At 51.1% G+C, this 14,573-nt stretch overlaps 1 protein-coding gene across 6 annotated transcripts in view; it reads left to right on the top strand.

The window, feature by feature from the left end:
- The window catches only part of LOC123365196 (phytanoyl-CoA 2-hydroxylase interacting protein), a 50,475-nt gene that overhangs the window by 29,381 nt on the left and 6,521 nt on the right, over nt 1-14,573 (top strand). For all 6 annotated transcript variants that reach the window (XM_045007887.1, XM_045007888.1, XM_045007889.1 and 3 more), the window contains 4 exons: nt 203-464; nt 10,462-10,645; nt 12,987-13,161; nt 14,453-14,570. In XM_045007887.1, coding sequence (XP_044863822.1) covers nt 10,481-10,645; nt 12,987-13,161; nt 14,453-14,570 — 458 coding nt within the window. In that variant the 5' untranslated portion in view covers nt 203-464; nt 10,462-10,480. The remainder of the gene's footprint in view (nt 1-202; nt 465-10,461; nt 10,646-12,986; nt 13,162-14,452; nt 14,571-14,573) is intronic.

The following is a 14,573-nucleotide window of genomic DNA, read 5'->3' as shown; positions in this document are numbered from 1 at the left end:
ACCCTCCACCACGGGAAAAGCCTCTATAATTTTACAGTGCTATCCTTGCACAGCGGAGGATGCAGCTTGGGGAAGCTAGGCAGGGAACGTGGTTGCTCATCACCTGATGCTTTGCAGACTGAGACCCGATTGGTGGAGAAGGGCTGTATTTTTTTTTTCTCCTCCATGCTGCTTTGATTTTTTTCCCCCTCTGCTTCTTTAGGGTGTCTGCTGTTTCCTAGCACTTGCAAGAGTCTGGGCAGCAGCAAGCAGCAGCAATAGCAGCCGGAGGCAGAGGAGCAGTGTTAGCCCAGAAGGAGGCAGGGGACTGCATGGGAAGGAGCAGCACCTAGCTGGAGAGACTGCTTTTGCAGCCAAGTTTCTGCAAACCAGAAACCTCACCCCAGCTGTGTGCCTGACACACATTTAATACTACAAGGCAGCCACACTAACTTCTTAGTGTCAGAGGTTCCCCGTGGAGACAGGTAAGGCGCTTTTACCTTGTACTCGGAGATGGGGTGTGTATGTGGTTCTGAGCACCAGACCAGGTGCCATGAACTCCGGAGTGCTGAGCCCAGCTGTGGCACTGACTCACTGTGTGGCCTTGGGCAAGTCACTTATGCCTCTGTTTCCTCATCTGTAAAATGGGAGCAAGAAATCCCTCCCTCCCAGGGATTAATCAGTCAAGTCTGGTGAAGTGCATGGAGGACAAGAAGCGCTAGGTAAGTGTTAATAGAGAGGATCGTGCTTCAGAAGCCCTGAGGCAGGAAAAGCCCCCTTATAATAAGACAGTACAGCAGGGGAAGGGAGGTTAAGCAACTCAGGCAAGGGCCCCATCTGTCAATCTCTCCAAGCCCTGGAATCTGTTCCAAGGGCTTGAGAAGGCAGCTGTACCTGTCACATTGCTTTTCACTGTCCCCAAGGAAACGACCTTCTCCTTTTTTCATGACACAGCCGATTGGAATGGGGAAAATCGGAGAACTTTAACTGGGTTTCCATGAATGGGGGCTAATGTGCCATGCAGCTCTGGCAGCCTGAAATCCCATACTCTTAAAAAAAGCTGCTACTGGAGACCAGATTGGTGTGTCTGTGTGGGGGTGTACATAGATGTATGTCGGGGAGGGGTGTACATGTGTATGTGTTAATGGGTGTCTGTGAGTGGGTGGGTGTGCTTGCATGATATATGTGAGTATGGAGTATCTGTGAATGGGTGTGTATGTGCATGGTTGTGTAGTCTGTATGCAAGTATATGGGTGCAAGGTGTGTATGTATGTCTGTTAATGGAAGTCTGTGCCTGAGTATGATTCATGCATGTGCATGGTTTTCTCTGTGTTTGCATGTAAGGACATGCATGTGGAGGTATGTATGGTATGTATTTGTATATGAATGCATGTAGATATGTAAATATATATGGGGATGTGTTGTATTATATATGTTTATGGGTGATTGTGAGCAGGTGTATATGTACTTAGGTGTACATGGCTGAGAGTGGATTCGTTGATTGTGATATGAGTAGATACATGTGTGTGGTTGCGAGCATGTGCATGGATGCATAATATGTATGTGTTTGCAGATGGGTGGTTGTGAATATATGTGGGTGAGTGGGTTTGTATACATACATACATACATGTTTGTGTGACTATACTTGTGCATATACAGTTAGAAATGCGTGTGTGTGTATGTGGCTGTGTGCACTAATGTGAATTGGTATGTTTGTATTTGTATACCTGTAGTTATGTATGTTTCTGTAGGCATGTGTGTGTATACTCAGGTGTCTGAGTGGCTGTGAATGGATATACTTGTGTGTACATGCTTGTGAGTGGGTATGTATGTATAATATGTATGTGCTTGTGTTCAGGCAGTGGTGTGTGTGTGTGTGTGTGTGTGTGTGTAGGTGGCTGTCACATACATGTGAGTATGTCTGCATGTGGGTGTGAGGGCTGTGAGGAGGGAGGGGTTGCATGTGAATGGGAGGTGGTTATAAACTGCACTCTCATACTGACTGCATTAATCTCTGAGGTTCAGTAATATGCTGGTTTTGGTGATCTTGGCTCCCTACAGCTCAGGTTCTCTAGTTCCTGGCAAGCTCTGCTCAGGGAATTACTCTGCCTGCCAGAGCCTAGGGGACACAGGGGCCATTGCTTTCCTATAGGCAGCTAGTAGAAACCCTAGGCCACCCAGCCAATCTATTGAACAGCAGGGAGCCCATCTCTTCCAACACCCTCCTGCTCCATCTCCCTGGTTTGGCTACACCCTCACTCAGACAGGTGAAAATGGAGCCTGCTGTTCTGAGTGAGGGTGAAAGGGCTGGAAGGAGACCGTGGGGGGCTGATGCGGGGAGAGGGACTGGCGTTTAAAGGGGCACAGATGCAGGGGAATAAGCCAAGGAGGTCAGAATTGTCCCCATCACGAGGCAGGGGTTTGGGACTAGCTCGGTTTGCTTCCCACATCCCTTCTTTTGAAGTGGCATTCACATCAGAGGTAGGCTGCTAGGCTGGTTCTGCATCAGTCCCTGAGGAGACCTGCACCCTCCCCACTCCTCCCACACACATTCTGCTCTTTCCTGGCTCTCTCCATGCCCTGCTTTGGATCTGGGCTAGAAGCGTGGGAGCTCTCTCCCTTGAGTGCTGGCCGAGGCACCTCGTTCCTCTTTAGTCAAGTGGCTTTTCATTTACAAATCAGAGGTTGGAATGGAGCCCTCTTTGCTTGCGGGGTGGGGTATGTGTGTGGGGGTGAAATGGGTGTGCATGATTACATGAGTGTGTGCATGCACGTGTGCACATCTGTGATTATGTCCCAGTCCAGGTCTTCCTCTGCCTGTGCATAGCGTAGGTAACGTGTTCCTCTGAGCATGTGTGAGTGTCACTGCATGAGTGTATCTTTGTCTCTGTATATTTCTTTCTCTGAACATGCACAGAGAGGGAGTGACAGCTGCATCTGTGCATTCCTTGAGCTGTGCCTGCGTGTGCACCTCATACATGTGCTTGCCTCTGTTTGTACATTTAATTGTGCGTTGTGCCCTGAGCGTGCAGGGAGATAAAGCGAGAGCTACACAGGTGTGCATATGTATGTGTCTCCATTTCTGTATGTCTTTTTGTACATGCACATTGGCAACTCTCTTTGACCATGTACAAAGATAAGGTGATCGCTTAACATGTATGTGCTTCCGTTTGCCCCATTCCTGTGTGTGCATCCCCATGCACGTCTGCATAGACAGAAGCAAAGCAATAGCTTCACATGTGTGTACCAGCATCTCCCTGAGTATGTGCGTTTTCCTCTCCATTACTGGACATGTATATGTAGTGCTATTCACTTGTGCCTTGCTTTATACATGCATGTGTACAGCTCTTTTTCTGTGACAGCTACACACACAGTTGGGTCTGTTGCTCTGTGCAGGGGTCTCTTTATCATTGTTCATGCATGTGCCTCCCTATTTGTGTATGTGCCTTTTCCCCGGTACATACCTGCATATATTTTCCAGTAACAGAGACCAAGCAATTACTTGCACATGTATGTATCTGCATAGGCCTGTCGCTGTTCATATAAGTGCTTTGCCATACATGAACGTGCCTCTGTATACTTGTGCATATACAGAAGCTAAACAATAGTTTTGCATGCGTGTATGATGTGGCTGTCTCTCTGTATGTCTTCATGTCTGTGCACTGCCATGCATGTTCTCTCTTTTTGCTCACTCCTCTGTATCTGAGCATGCATCGTGCTGGACCTGTAGGAATCTCTCCTTCTCCATATGCACCTTTTTCTCTCTCCGTGGATCGCCACACATGCCTTCACGCCTCTGCATGCGTGGGAGATCTGCATGCATTTATGACTAACTTTGCATGAGCGCATGTGCATCAGACTAGCTGAACAGCCTGCTATGCATTCTTCAAACGCCACTTATTAATTGGAGCTAAAAATGGATTGGAACATTATGCCAATTGCTGCCAGAGACTGATCTGATCTGGCCATCCAAACCCCCTCATTAATACCCGTTGCCAAGGTCTGCGTAATAAAAACAAATGTACACATTGAACCAAATTTGACCATAGGGCTGCAGATTGGACTTTGTTTGGTGGTACCCCTGCATGATGAGACCTGTGTGTGTGTGTGTGTGTATCTTTTCCCTTCCAAAACATAGCTTCTCTAGATGCACCATGTCAGGGTTCCTCATTGGACTTCTGGACCGTGCTGTGTTACTGCTGGGGAACCCAGGGATGACCCTGCTAAGGGTACATAGGAATCACACAGTTCACTACCCCATGGCCCTCACTGTGCAGTCTCATGCTCCGCAGTGAGAGCTGCTTGTACATTCAGTGCAGGTCAGGGCCCATACTGGAAATGCTGGCTGAGTGACTTCCAATGGTGCGTGGGGCTTCAGGGCATCCAGATCCCTGTGGAGCACTTTCAAAAGGAGAGCAGCAAGCACTCGCTCCTGACAGTATTTTATGCTTTGCTAAGCCCCGCTCAGTGGTGAGATGGGTCTCCGGGTTAGCCGGGCGCTGACGGCCTCCCTGCATAGCGGTACATAGGCACATTTCACTTCAGCTCATTCATCCAGCCAGCCTCGCTGTCCGCCCATTATTGGGCTGTAAGTGCTTTGGGGCAGGGGCCTGGTCTGCTCTGAAAGGTGCATCGGCCAAGCTCCACCCAAGTGCATCAGCAGGGCACATGGGGCAGTCCAGGATCTGTTCCCCATCCCCATTCCCTCCTTTGTCCCCTCCACCTCCCGCTCTCTTTCTCTCCATCTGCTCCTAAGCTCCAGGCACCAAGCCGAACCCAGTCTGCCTCCCGCTCTGTTTGGATTCCTAGCAGTGCTTTCCCCCTAAGAACAGGGTGTGCAGGGAGCAGAAGCAGACACACCAAGGGGCTACAAAGTTTGATCCCTCCTTCACCCCTTGCTTCTGGCTGCCATGCCTCTGCCCTCCTCCCTCCAGATACCAGAGGAAGAACAGCCAGGCTGAGAAATACCACTCTGGAGCAATTTCTCCCCAAGTTCTTCCTCCTGCATCCTCTGCCACCCTGAACCAGACGGGGCCGAAGGGCTGAGCTTTTAGCCTATCTGCTGCAGCTGCTTCAAAGGAAGAGCTGAGCTTGCACAAAGAACCTCCTCTCCTCGGACCGTATCATGCTGCAGAGAGATAAGCCTCTCCCAGCCGGAGGCGCTGGAGGAAAATGGCATCAGCGCACTGGATCTGTGAATTTGTACAGCGTTCTCGGTGGACAGCGGTGGCTATTATCAACCCACTGACCACCACAACTATCTCCCCTTCCTTTGCCAGCAGCCTCAGCAGGGAGGCAAAGACAGAACGTGGCATGGAGGCTGGATTCCCCTCTGGCTCCAGAGAGGGATGAGCATTAGACCTGAAGCCAGAGGGCCTTGCTCCTCCTCAGTGCTGCCAGCCCGGCACATTTCACCAGAGCTAAATTCACTCGAGGGAAGGGAGGAAAAAGTCAATAGAGAAAGGAAAAATACTGGTATTGTTTGGGGGTGCTGAGCGGATGGGACCCATGCTGGAGCCGAGCAGAGCTGGAAGGGGGCCAATGAATTGCTCCCTGGAACCTTGCATCAGGCCCTCAGCCACAGTCACAAGACACAGCTCTGTTCATTAAACCAGCCAGCCTGCTGGCAGGTTGGACTGCAGCTGATTTAAAGGACAGTGTTAATGGCCCGGCCAGATCCCCAAGGATCGGTCTCTGAGCAAACAGCACAGCTGAGACCAGTAGCAGCCGCTGGCTATTTATCAGCAGGTGCTTCACACTGATTGGGCTCCCACCCATGTAGAGCTGTGGCTTTCAGAACTTTCTGCCCATAGCACGGTGGTTGGCAGGGGAATGCAGCCAATAGAGATTTGGGGTTGGGGATTATCTCCCACTCAGTCACTAACAGCACCACGTCCACAGTGGGCTCAGGATGCCCCTCCTGTCACCCGATTGCTCCCACCCATGTTCAGGATGGTTTGGTAGTTGTGCAGGCACACACTGGGGCTGCTCACCAGGGCTATGCATACTGGCAGGTTATTATTGTAGGGTTGCTCACATGTGCGGTGTATGTTGGTTGGTTGTTATTGTAGATTTGCTCTTGGGCTGTGCACTCTGGTTGGTTGTAACTGTAGGGTTCTTCACAAGTGCTGTGCACATTTGGTTGTTATTGCAGGGTTGCTCATGAGATGTGCATACTGGTTGGTTGTCATTGTAGGGTTCTTCGCAAGTGCTGTGCTCACTGGTTGGTTGTTATTCTCAAATTGCTTTACATACGAGCTGATTATTATTGTTGGGTTGCTCATGAGCTGTGCACACTGGTTGGTTGTTATTCTTGAGCTGCTTTGCACACGAGTTGGTTGTTATTGTAGGTTTGCTCATATGTGCTAAGCTGATGCCAGGATTCATCTCCTTTTCTCCTTTCCCCCCCATATTAAAAAAGAGTTTGTAGCCATTTGGTTTTGTTGCATGCAGTTATAAGCAAACAAAAGCAGCCCCACTCAGGTCCTTGTTAACTGTGGCACTGGCCCTCTAAAATGTGCCTCACTCAGGTAACAGCCTTTCCCCCCTCAGCTAGCGCCTATTGCTATGCAACAACTACCGTCCCTATGGTTGGATATATTGAGTCATTGCAGGGTTAAATTCTGATGTGCTGAATTCTGAGAAATCGCAACACAGCACGAAGGTGTGGGCTGTTCATGTGGCAGCTATAAATAAAAGCACCTGCTTCCCAAACACAAAGGAGCCATCACGGCAGGGGGGAAGAGAAGAAAGACAATTAGGAAAATTTGACATGAAACAAACTGATCCTGCTGCAGGAGCCTGTGCCCATGTGAGAGAGCAGGGGGTGGGAGGAGGGGAGAGATGGAGCGGGGGAAGAGAAAAGAGAGACATTTGCAAATCTGTCCTTCTAAAGGCCGCGTAGCATCCCTGGGAGAGTAGATGCTGGTCTTGCTAATGGAAGAAACACCAAGGGATCTTTAATGACCACAGCAGCTTAGTTAGAGCTTGATTTTACATCTCATCGGAAAGCAGCTTTTCAATACTGACTCCAAACATCCTATGCCGACTTGCCAGCACCACTTTTGTTCACTCAGCAGCTGTCCCATCCAAGCACTGACCAGGCCCCAACCTACTTGGCTAACAGCACAGGGAAGGTGAATTAGGCTTTTTAGCTGCTAGTGATTCACCCAGTGCCCCTCCCCAGGGGAGCACAGGTGCTCAGACCTGTTCTCTCCAGATAAAAGCCTCACCCTTTGAAACTGATTGCACAGTTGTTTCCAAAGAAGCCAGAGCAAAGTGAAGCGAATGTAAAACTCACCAGGGCCAACTCAGTCTGCCCATAGGTGTGCCCAACCTGCTCAGCCAATAATACCTCTGTTCCCTTTCATCTGAGGATCAATCTCAAAGCACTTTACAAATATCAATGGGCAGAGTCTCCATGCCCCCATGAAACAGAGCAGTAGCAACTATTCACTGTTCAGATGAGGAAAGTGAGGCACAGAGCCAGATGGGGGAAGTGACTTGCCTAAAATCAAACAACAAATCAGTGGCAGGATAGAATCCAGAATCAAGCCCAGAGGCCTCAGTGCTGGCTGGGCCTTGGGCATAAAAGCAGCTTTCCCTGTAGCACAAAGAGCTGGTGCGGGAGAACATTGACATGTAATTATACATTTCCCCAACTCTAAGTCCTACATTGTTGTTTTTCTTCTGCCCTCCCTCCTTCCCACCCCACATTAAGCAAACATAGTGCCATCCCTTTAAAGAGAAACACCCAGATTATAAAGGTGGCTTCTTGGCAGGGCTCCTTCCCCTCTGCCCAGGGAGCGCTGCAGCAGAAGAGCACCCATGCCTGCCTCTCCAAGTCACATCTCATCTCCTCCCTCCCGCCCCGTGCCGAGCGGATGGAAGTGAAATCTCTCCTGATTTATACCTCTGTGTTTGAGCTTAGAGTCTCATGCCTAGCTCCTCCTTATAGAAAAAACTCCTCTCGGGCCTCATAATGCTACAAGGAACTGCAGCTTCAGGCCAGTCCTAGGCTCTCTTGCCTTTTGCGTCTTAAATAATCCCTACATCAAAGCTGCTGACATCCATGAAGGTCACAGACTTGGGTTCACTGCAAATGAAAGAGGCGTGGAAGAAATAATGTCGTGCAACCACTCCAGACACCACGTGTTGGTCCAGAGCTCAGCATGCTAAGCAGATGTTGGGTGCTGGGCTTTTTCTGAAAACTGGGCTCCCAGGATTACCATGGGAGCTGCTCAGTGCTGAGTGCGTTTGGAAATCTGCTCTGTTTGCACTCATGCCGAATGCTGGGTGAAATTCTGCTCATGTACCGCTCAGGTTCCATGTACACCCCAAAGCTGCCTATTGGCTGCCATCAGAAGCTAGTAATACATAGCAGAACCCACTTCATTAGCGGGCTTCATGCAGGGCTTGTACCCAGAGTGAATCTGCCTATGTTACCAATTCACCAGCTCCCCTTTTTACACATGGAGCGCACACTTATGTTGTATGAACACACCCAATACATCCATGCCACATGTACCCAGGGGTTCTGCCCACTGCACACATATGCAACACATGCAGATGTCATGTGACCCGTTACCTCTGCTCACACACTGTATGTACTTTTATGCATGTTACAAACATACCACCTACACAACCAAAACACACCTTAATGACAGTGTCTCCACCCAGTTCACACCCATTCTTTGCACATACATGCACCTTGCACGCCCCGCATATGCTGTTCACTTTCCCTTGCCTGATCCAGGCACAACACCCTGCATGTGTGTACAATAAACCCCCTCTTTCACTGTAACTGCAGTATATGGCTATCTGCCATTCCACCCTACCCTCTGTACAATGACGGCAATCAAGCTGCTTTAAGCACAGTGCAAAGCAGTGCCTGAAATGACAAAGGGGATGTTAAAACTGCGGGTTACCCAGACACCACCCCGAACCCCTCTCTTGGCATTCTCACATTTTCTCTAGCTCCTGGCATGCACACCCTTACCCTTCCCTGCCTGCAATTGCTCTCCTTTCAAAACAAAAAAAACTCCTCAAATCCCTCCCCCTTTTGCGCCTATTGGCCCAGAGCCCCTTCCCTCCCCAGCACCATCTGCTCCGAATCTGTCCTGTTCAAGGCTTGCGAGATACTTGCTGGCACCAACACCTGCAAGGTGCCAGCTGCTCTGTCAAACCTCCGTGTGGGCTGACACCCGCTCTTCAGCTGGCACCATGGATTCAGATGGAATTAATTAGTGCTCCAATGAGAGGGGCACATACATGGGGAAAGGAAGTGAGAGAATGACAGAAGCTGGGGAATCACTGCCTGAGTTACAGCTCTTTGGGAAGGGCTATTCTCCATGTTATTATTTATATTCCAGTAGCTCTAACCGAGATGGATGCCCATCATGCTGGGCCCTGCACAGCCACAGGATCAGAGACAGTCCCTGCCCCAAAGAGCTCACACCTTAGATAGATGAGGCCCGCCAAGGAAGTGTCAGTGGCCTCCCTTTTACAGTGCGGGAACTGAAGCACAGAGCGGTGAGGGGGTCAGTTTTTCAAGGGCTCATCACCCACAGCTGGGGCCAGATTTTTCCATAGCGCTCAACACGGCGTGAGCTGGCCATCTGGTGCCTATCAGGGGCACACACACACAGCACAGTCCTTTTGGAAATCTGACATATGTAAAGCACCAAGGGAGTTCAGGAATGGAATCCAGGTCCCCTCCAAGTCATGGGCCAGTGCATTGACAACAAGATCAGCCTTCCTCTATAATTGGTCCGTGCTCAGGTTGGTCTCCTAGCCATGTGAGCACCTATGCCTCCCAAGTCACAGCTCTCTCCCTCCTCTCTTCATTTAGAGCCAGCATTCGTCGGCAGAGCTGTGCCCACAGAAGCTGCATGTGCATCCAGATAGCTGTGTAAACATACACTTCCATAGAGTACTCTCTCTCCAGTGCTGGCAGAGGGGCTGCCTCAGAGCACCCCCAAATTCTCACATCGGGGATGAGAAGCTGCAATGGAGTCCCATGGTGGGCAGGGGGTTCTGCCCTGGGCAGGGGCGGCTCCAGACCCCAGCATGCCAAGCGCGTGCTTGGGGCGGCATGCCGCGGGGGGCGCTCTGCCGGTCGCCAGGAGGGCGGCAGGCAGGCAGCCTTTGGCGGCATGCCTGCGGAGGGTCCACTGGTCCCGTGGCTCCGGTGGACCAGCGGACCCTCCACAGGCATGCCTGCGGGAGGTCCACCGGAGCCGCGGGACCGGCGACGAGCAGAGCGCCCCCCGCAGCATGCCCCCGTGCTTGGGGCGGCAAAATGTCTCGAGCCGCCCCTGGCCCTGGGGCCACGCTGTGGGCTGGAGGCTAAACCCACTCTGGTGAAGGGAAGTCTGTCCATTGACTCTAATGGTCTCTGGATCTGGTTGTGAGGCCAATTGGTTTTATGGCCTCTACCCCTTCATTGCCCATCACCGTACTGATCCCCTCACTGTGCCGTAGGAGCCAGGCGGGTTGGACCATGGAGCTGCTCTCCACCCCCCGCAGCATCGAGATCAACAACATCACGTGTGACTCGTTCCGGATCTCCTGGGCCATGGACGGGGGAGACCTGGAGAGAGTCACCCACTACTTCATCGACCTGAACAAGAAGGAGAACAAGAACTCCAACAAATTCAAACACAGGGTGAGCAAGGGGCGGGGGCGGGGGGGAACGTGGGCAGCGACTGGATGCTCGTGGCCACCCTCAGCCAACGATTGTTCTCCAAGTACTCAGCCCAGTGCTGAGTCACTCCCCATGTAGCCATCAGCTGCCATCTCTTCCTCGCGGCACAGCTGTGTATCTACATCCCAGATGCCTCCAAACTGGTTCCCTTTGCTGGCAGCTCCAGTGAAGGACCCAAGGGGTGCATGTCCTAAGGAGCATGGAAGGGGTCTGTTCGGGGTAGGGACTGGGTTCATGGATGGGGACAGCATAGGGCGGGGCGCTGTGCCTGGTGCTGGTTCAAAGCCTGGTCCCACTAATATCAAAATCCTTCAGTGGGAGGAGGATTTGGATCTCAGCCCCTCAGACTCTCAGCCCACTAGTGTCACCAGCCCAAGATGCCTGAGCCAGGCTTCAATAGAAAAAGAGCCTCCTTTCCCCACCCAACTCTGCTGTGAAGTTAAAACAGGGGTAGGCAACTTATGGCACGCGTGCCAAAGGCGGCACACGAGCTGATTTTCAGTGGCACTCACACTGCCCAGGTCCTGGCCACCGGTCTAGGGGGCTCTGCATTTTAATTTAATTTTAAATGAAGGTTCTTAAACATTTAAAAAACCTTATTTACTTTACATACAACAATAGTTTAGTTATATAATATAGACTTATGGAAAGAGACCTTATAAAAACGTTAAAATGTATTACTGGCACGCGAAACCTTCAATTAGAGTGAATAAATGAAGACTCGGCACACCACTTCTGAAAGGTTGCCGACCCCTGAGTTAAAAGGTTTTGCCTGGGAGATTTGATGCCAGGGGGCCAGAGCAGCAGTGAGCCATGGGAGACTTGAGGCCTGCTCCCGTGAACCAGTATGGGGATGGGTGAGGAGGCAGCTGTACCCCTCAAATCAGCATGGAAAGGAGTGATAAACGTACCCTCCAACACATAACTAGAGGAGACGTGGAATGAATTACTCACTCTTCCTTCTCCCTCTGGAATGGAGTCACTAATTCACGATCCTTTTAGCAGGATGGTTACCACGGTGATGCTATTTAATGTTAAATATTTTTTTCCCCTTCCCAATAATAAGCTTCTTTTTCCCCCATGTCTCTTGACTCTTCAGCATTTGCCGTTGCCACAGAAACAGCACTGCGCTGCACTGATGCTTTTGTGGCCTACTGACACGGCAATTTATTCCTTAAAACAAAGGTTTTCAGGACACCTCAGAGCTTGTTTGGCTGTTTCCAGGGCTCTGTTAGATTTCTTTGCCCATCTTGCATGCAAGAGGAGTTGGGCACAACCCTTGCTGGGTGGGGTGGGAGGTATATTGGTGCCTTAGTGGTGCAACACAGAAGGCACATCTCAGACATTGCTCAAACAGAAAAAGAATTAGTGTTCCATAGGACTGAATACTATGTTAATGCACACTGCAGTATTCCACAGTGATGAATGCTATGGCAATAATTACTACAGTGTTACGCAGAAATGAATGCCATGGCAATAATGACAACAATGTTCTGCAATATCAAGTACTGCAGTATTTCACTGCAGTGAGTATCATGTCAATAGATACTACATATTCTGCAGTAACAGGTACTACAACAGTAAATACCATGGTAATAAATTATTCAGCAATAACAAGTACCAGAGTATTCCACAGATAATACCATGCTAATGAATATTATAATACTCTGCAGTAACAGATATGACAGTATTCCACTTCAGTAGATACTATGGCACCAAATACTACAGTAACAGATATTAGTAAGAGTACTACTCTGCAGTGTACTGCAGTAATGAGTGCTATGGTGATGCTAGAAAGCAGTGGTATTCTATTATAGTGAATTTGGCAGCATTCTCGGTCAGTCTATGCTATATAAGAGCAACATAGTAGTAGTGAGAGTTGTTTTAGAGTAGTGGCCACTGTAGTAATACACCCAACAGTTTTCCACGCCAGTAGGTCATGCAGCTTACTGTACAGCAGATTGTGGAGCCAAGCAGTTGTCCTTGTAATAGACTAGGATTGTTTTTAAGAAGGGTTTTCTCAAGGTCTCCATGACCTGCCTCTTTGTTCATCATGGGCAGGCACGGACTCCTTTACAGGCATGCACGTCCAGTTCAGGGGAGCTGCTGGAGGGTCTTGCCAGATCAGCCTTGTGCAATGCTCTGAGGCTATGCCTGGATGGGTGCTGTATTTCCCAGGGCCCAGGTGTCATGCTGCTCGTGGGAGGAGGCTTTGGTGCGGTGGGAAATCACTAGCCACACTGCTTCGATCCCAAGCCTGGTTTATTTTTGCACGTGTGGCATGGCTCTTCCCCTTGAACAGGATGTGCCCACCAAGCTGGTCGCCAAGGCAGTCCCACTGCCCATGACTGTGAGGGGCCACTGGTTCCTGAGCCCCAGGACAGAATACAGCGTGGCCGTGCAGACAGCGGTGAAGCAGAGTGATGGGGAGTACCTGGTGTCTGGCTGGAGCGAGACCGTGGAGTTCTGCACAGGGGGTGAGTGTACCCTGATGAGTCAAGAGCAATAGCTGGTAGCGGAACCTCAGCCACATGGTCCGTGCCCAGCTGGCACAGACTGTGATGAGCCCCTGTGGCCCATCCTCGGAAGGGAATCTCCAGCCTGCTGCACCACAGAAGGGAATTGGTTCTCAGAGTTGAGCTCACTGTGGACCCATATCAGATCTGCTCGGGGGGCGGGGTGGGGGGGGGGGGGAACTCTGGCATGTCATACTGCTTATGCAAGGTGTGGGGAGTTCATGCTGCTTGAATATTAAACGAGAACTGAGCTGCCCATGGGTTGCCCCCCTGGGGCTCTAGCCTCTTTGTGCAGCCATTTCTCATTAGCCAGGGACTGCTCCCTAATGGGCCTGCTGCCAAGTCTGAGGGGGCTGGCACAGACTGGCTGCCACCAGCACAATACCCGCAAATAGATTTCCTTTCTCCTGCATTAGCTGGGGTGGGGGCAGAGGGGGGATCGTTGCTCCCCTGCTTTGCTTTCAGACAGGTTGGAGCCCCCCCCCAGACTTTCCACTGACCCCCCCCCCAATTCCATAGTGACAAACAGCAGAGGAAGGCTTTGTGTGTGCCCCTGCCTGGCCCCCCTCCCAAATTGACCAGGGAGCTCTCTGTTCCCCAACAATCCCCGGTCCTCTCAGCGCCTTGGGGTAATGGTGCTGCTATCCACGGAGACCCCCTGCCCCTGGGGCAGGAGCCTATTTGCAGGCTGTGGGTGTTCTGGGGAAAGGCTGAGGGGAAAGGGGACAGAAGAGGGGGATGGATGCAGGGCAGCCCAAGAGGGGAGGGAGCATCCTGTGCTAAAGGCATATAAAGAAAAACAAGAGCTGCTGACTCTGAGGCAGAACAGAGGCTGACAGAGGCTGGGGGGAGAGCTAGCAAAACCCCCTGTCTTGTGGAGCAACAGTGGAAGAGTGGGAGGCTTAGGGTGTGGGAGCTAGTCGCACCCTGAGGGGGAAGCAAAGGGAGGGAGGAGCTGGCTGCTGCCAGCTAGGGGAAAGGGTGGGAACCGGTTGTAAAGGCAGGGGAAGGAATAAACAAAGGGGGGGGGGGGAGCTGGCTGCAGCCATAGGAGAGAGGCAGAAAGATGGGAATGGGGCAGGGGAGCTGTCTGGTTGCCTCCGGTGTAGAGGGGGATCCAGCTGGCTGTGGTGTGGAGGGGGAGCCAGGCTGAGCTGCTGGGGAGGAGCCCAGCAGGTTGCAGAGGGGTGGGTAGGAGGGGAGCTGGCTGCATTGATGTAGGTGATGGCCAATGTCTCCCTCCCCCTTGCAGACTATGCTAAGGAGCACCTGGCCCAGCTGCAGGAGAAGGCTGAGCTCATTGCGGGCAGGATGCTCAGATTCTCTGTCTTCTATAGGAACCAGCACAAGGAATATTTCCAGCATGTCAGGTA

The sequence above is a fragment of the Mauremys mutica genome, chromosome 2 (genome assembly GCF_020497125.1).
Source record: "Mauremys mutica isolate MM-2020 ecotype Southern chromosome 2, ASM2049712v1, whole genome shotgun sequence".
Taxonomy (NCBI): domain Eukaryota; kingdom Metazoa; phylum Chordata; order Testudines; family Geoemydidae; genus Mauremys; species Mauremys mutica.
Note: the sequence above shows the minus strand (reverse complement) of the source record. Positions and strands in the feature narration are given on the sequence as shown.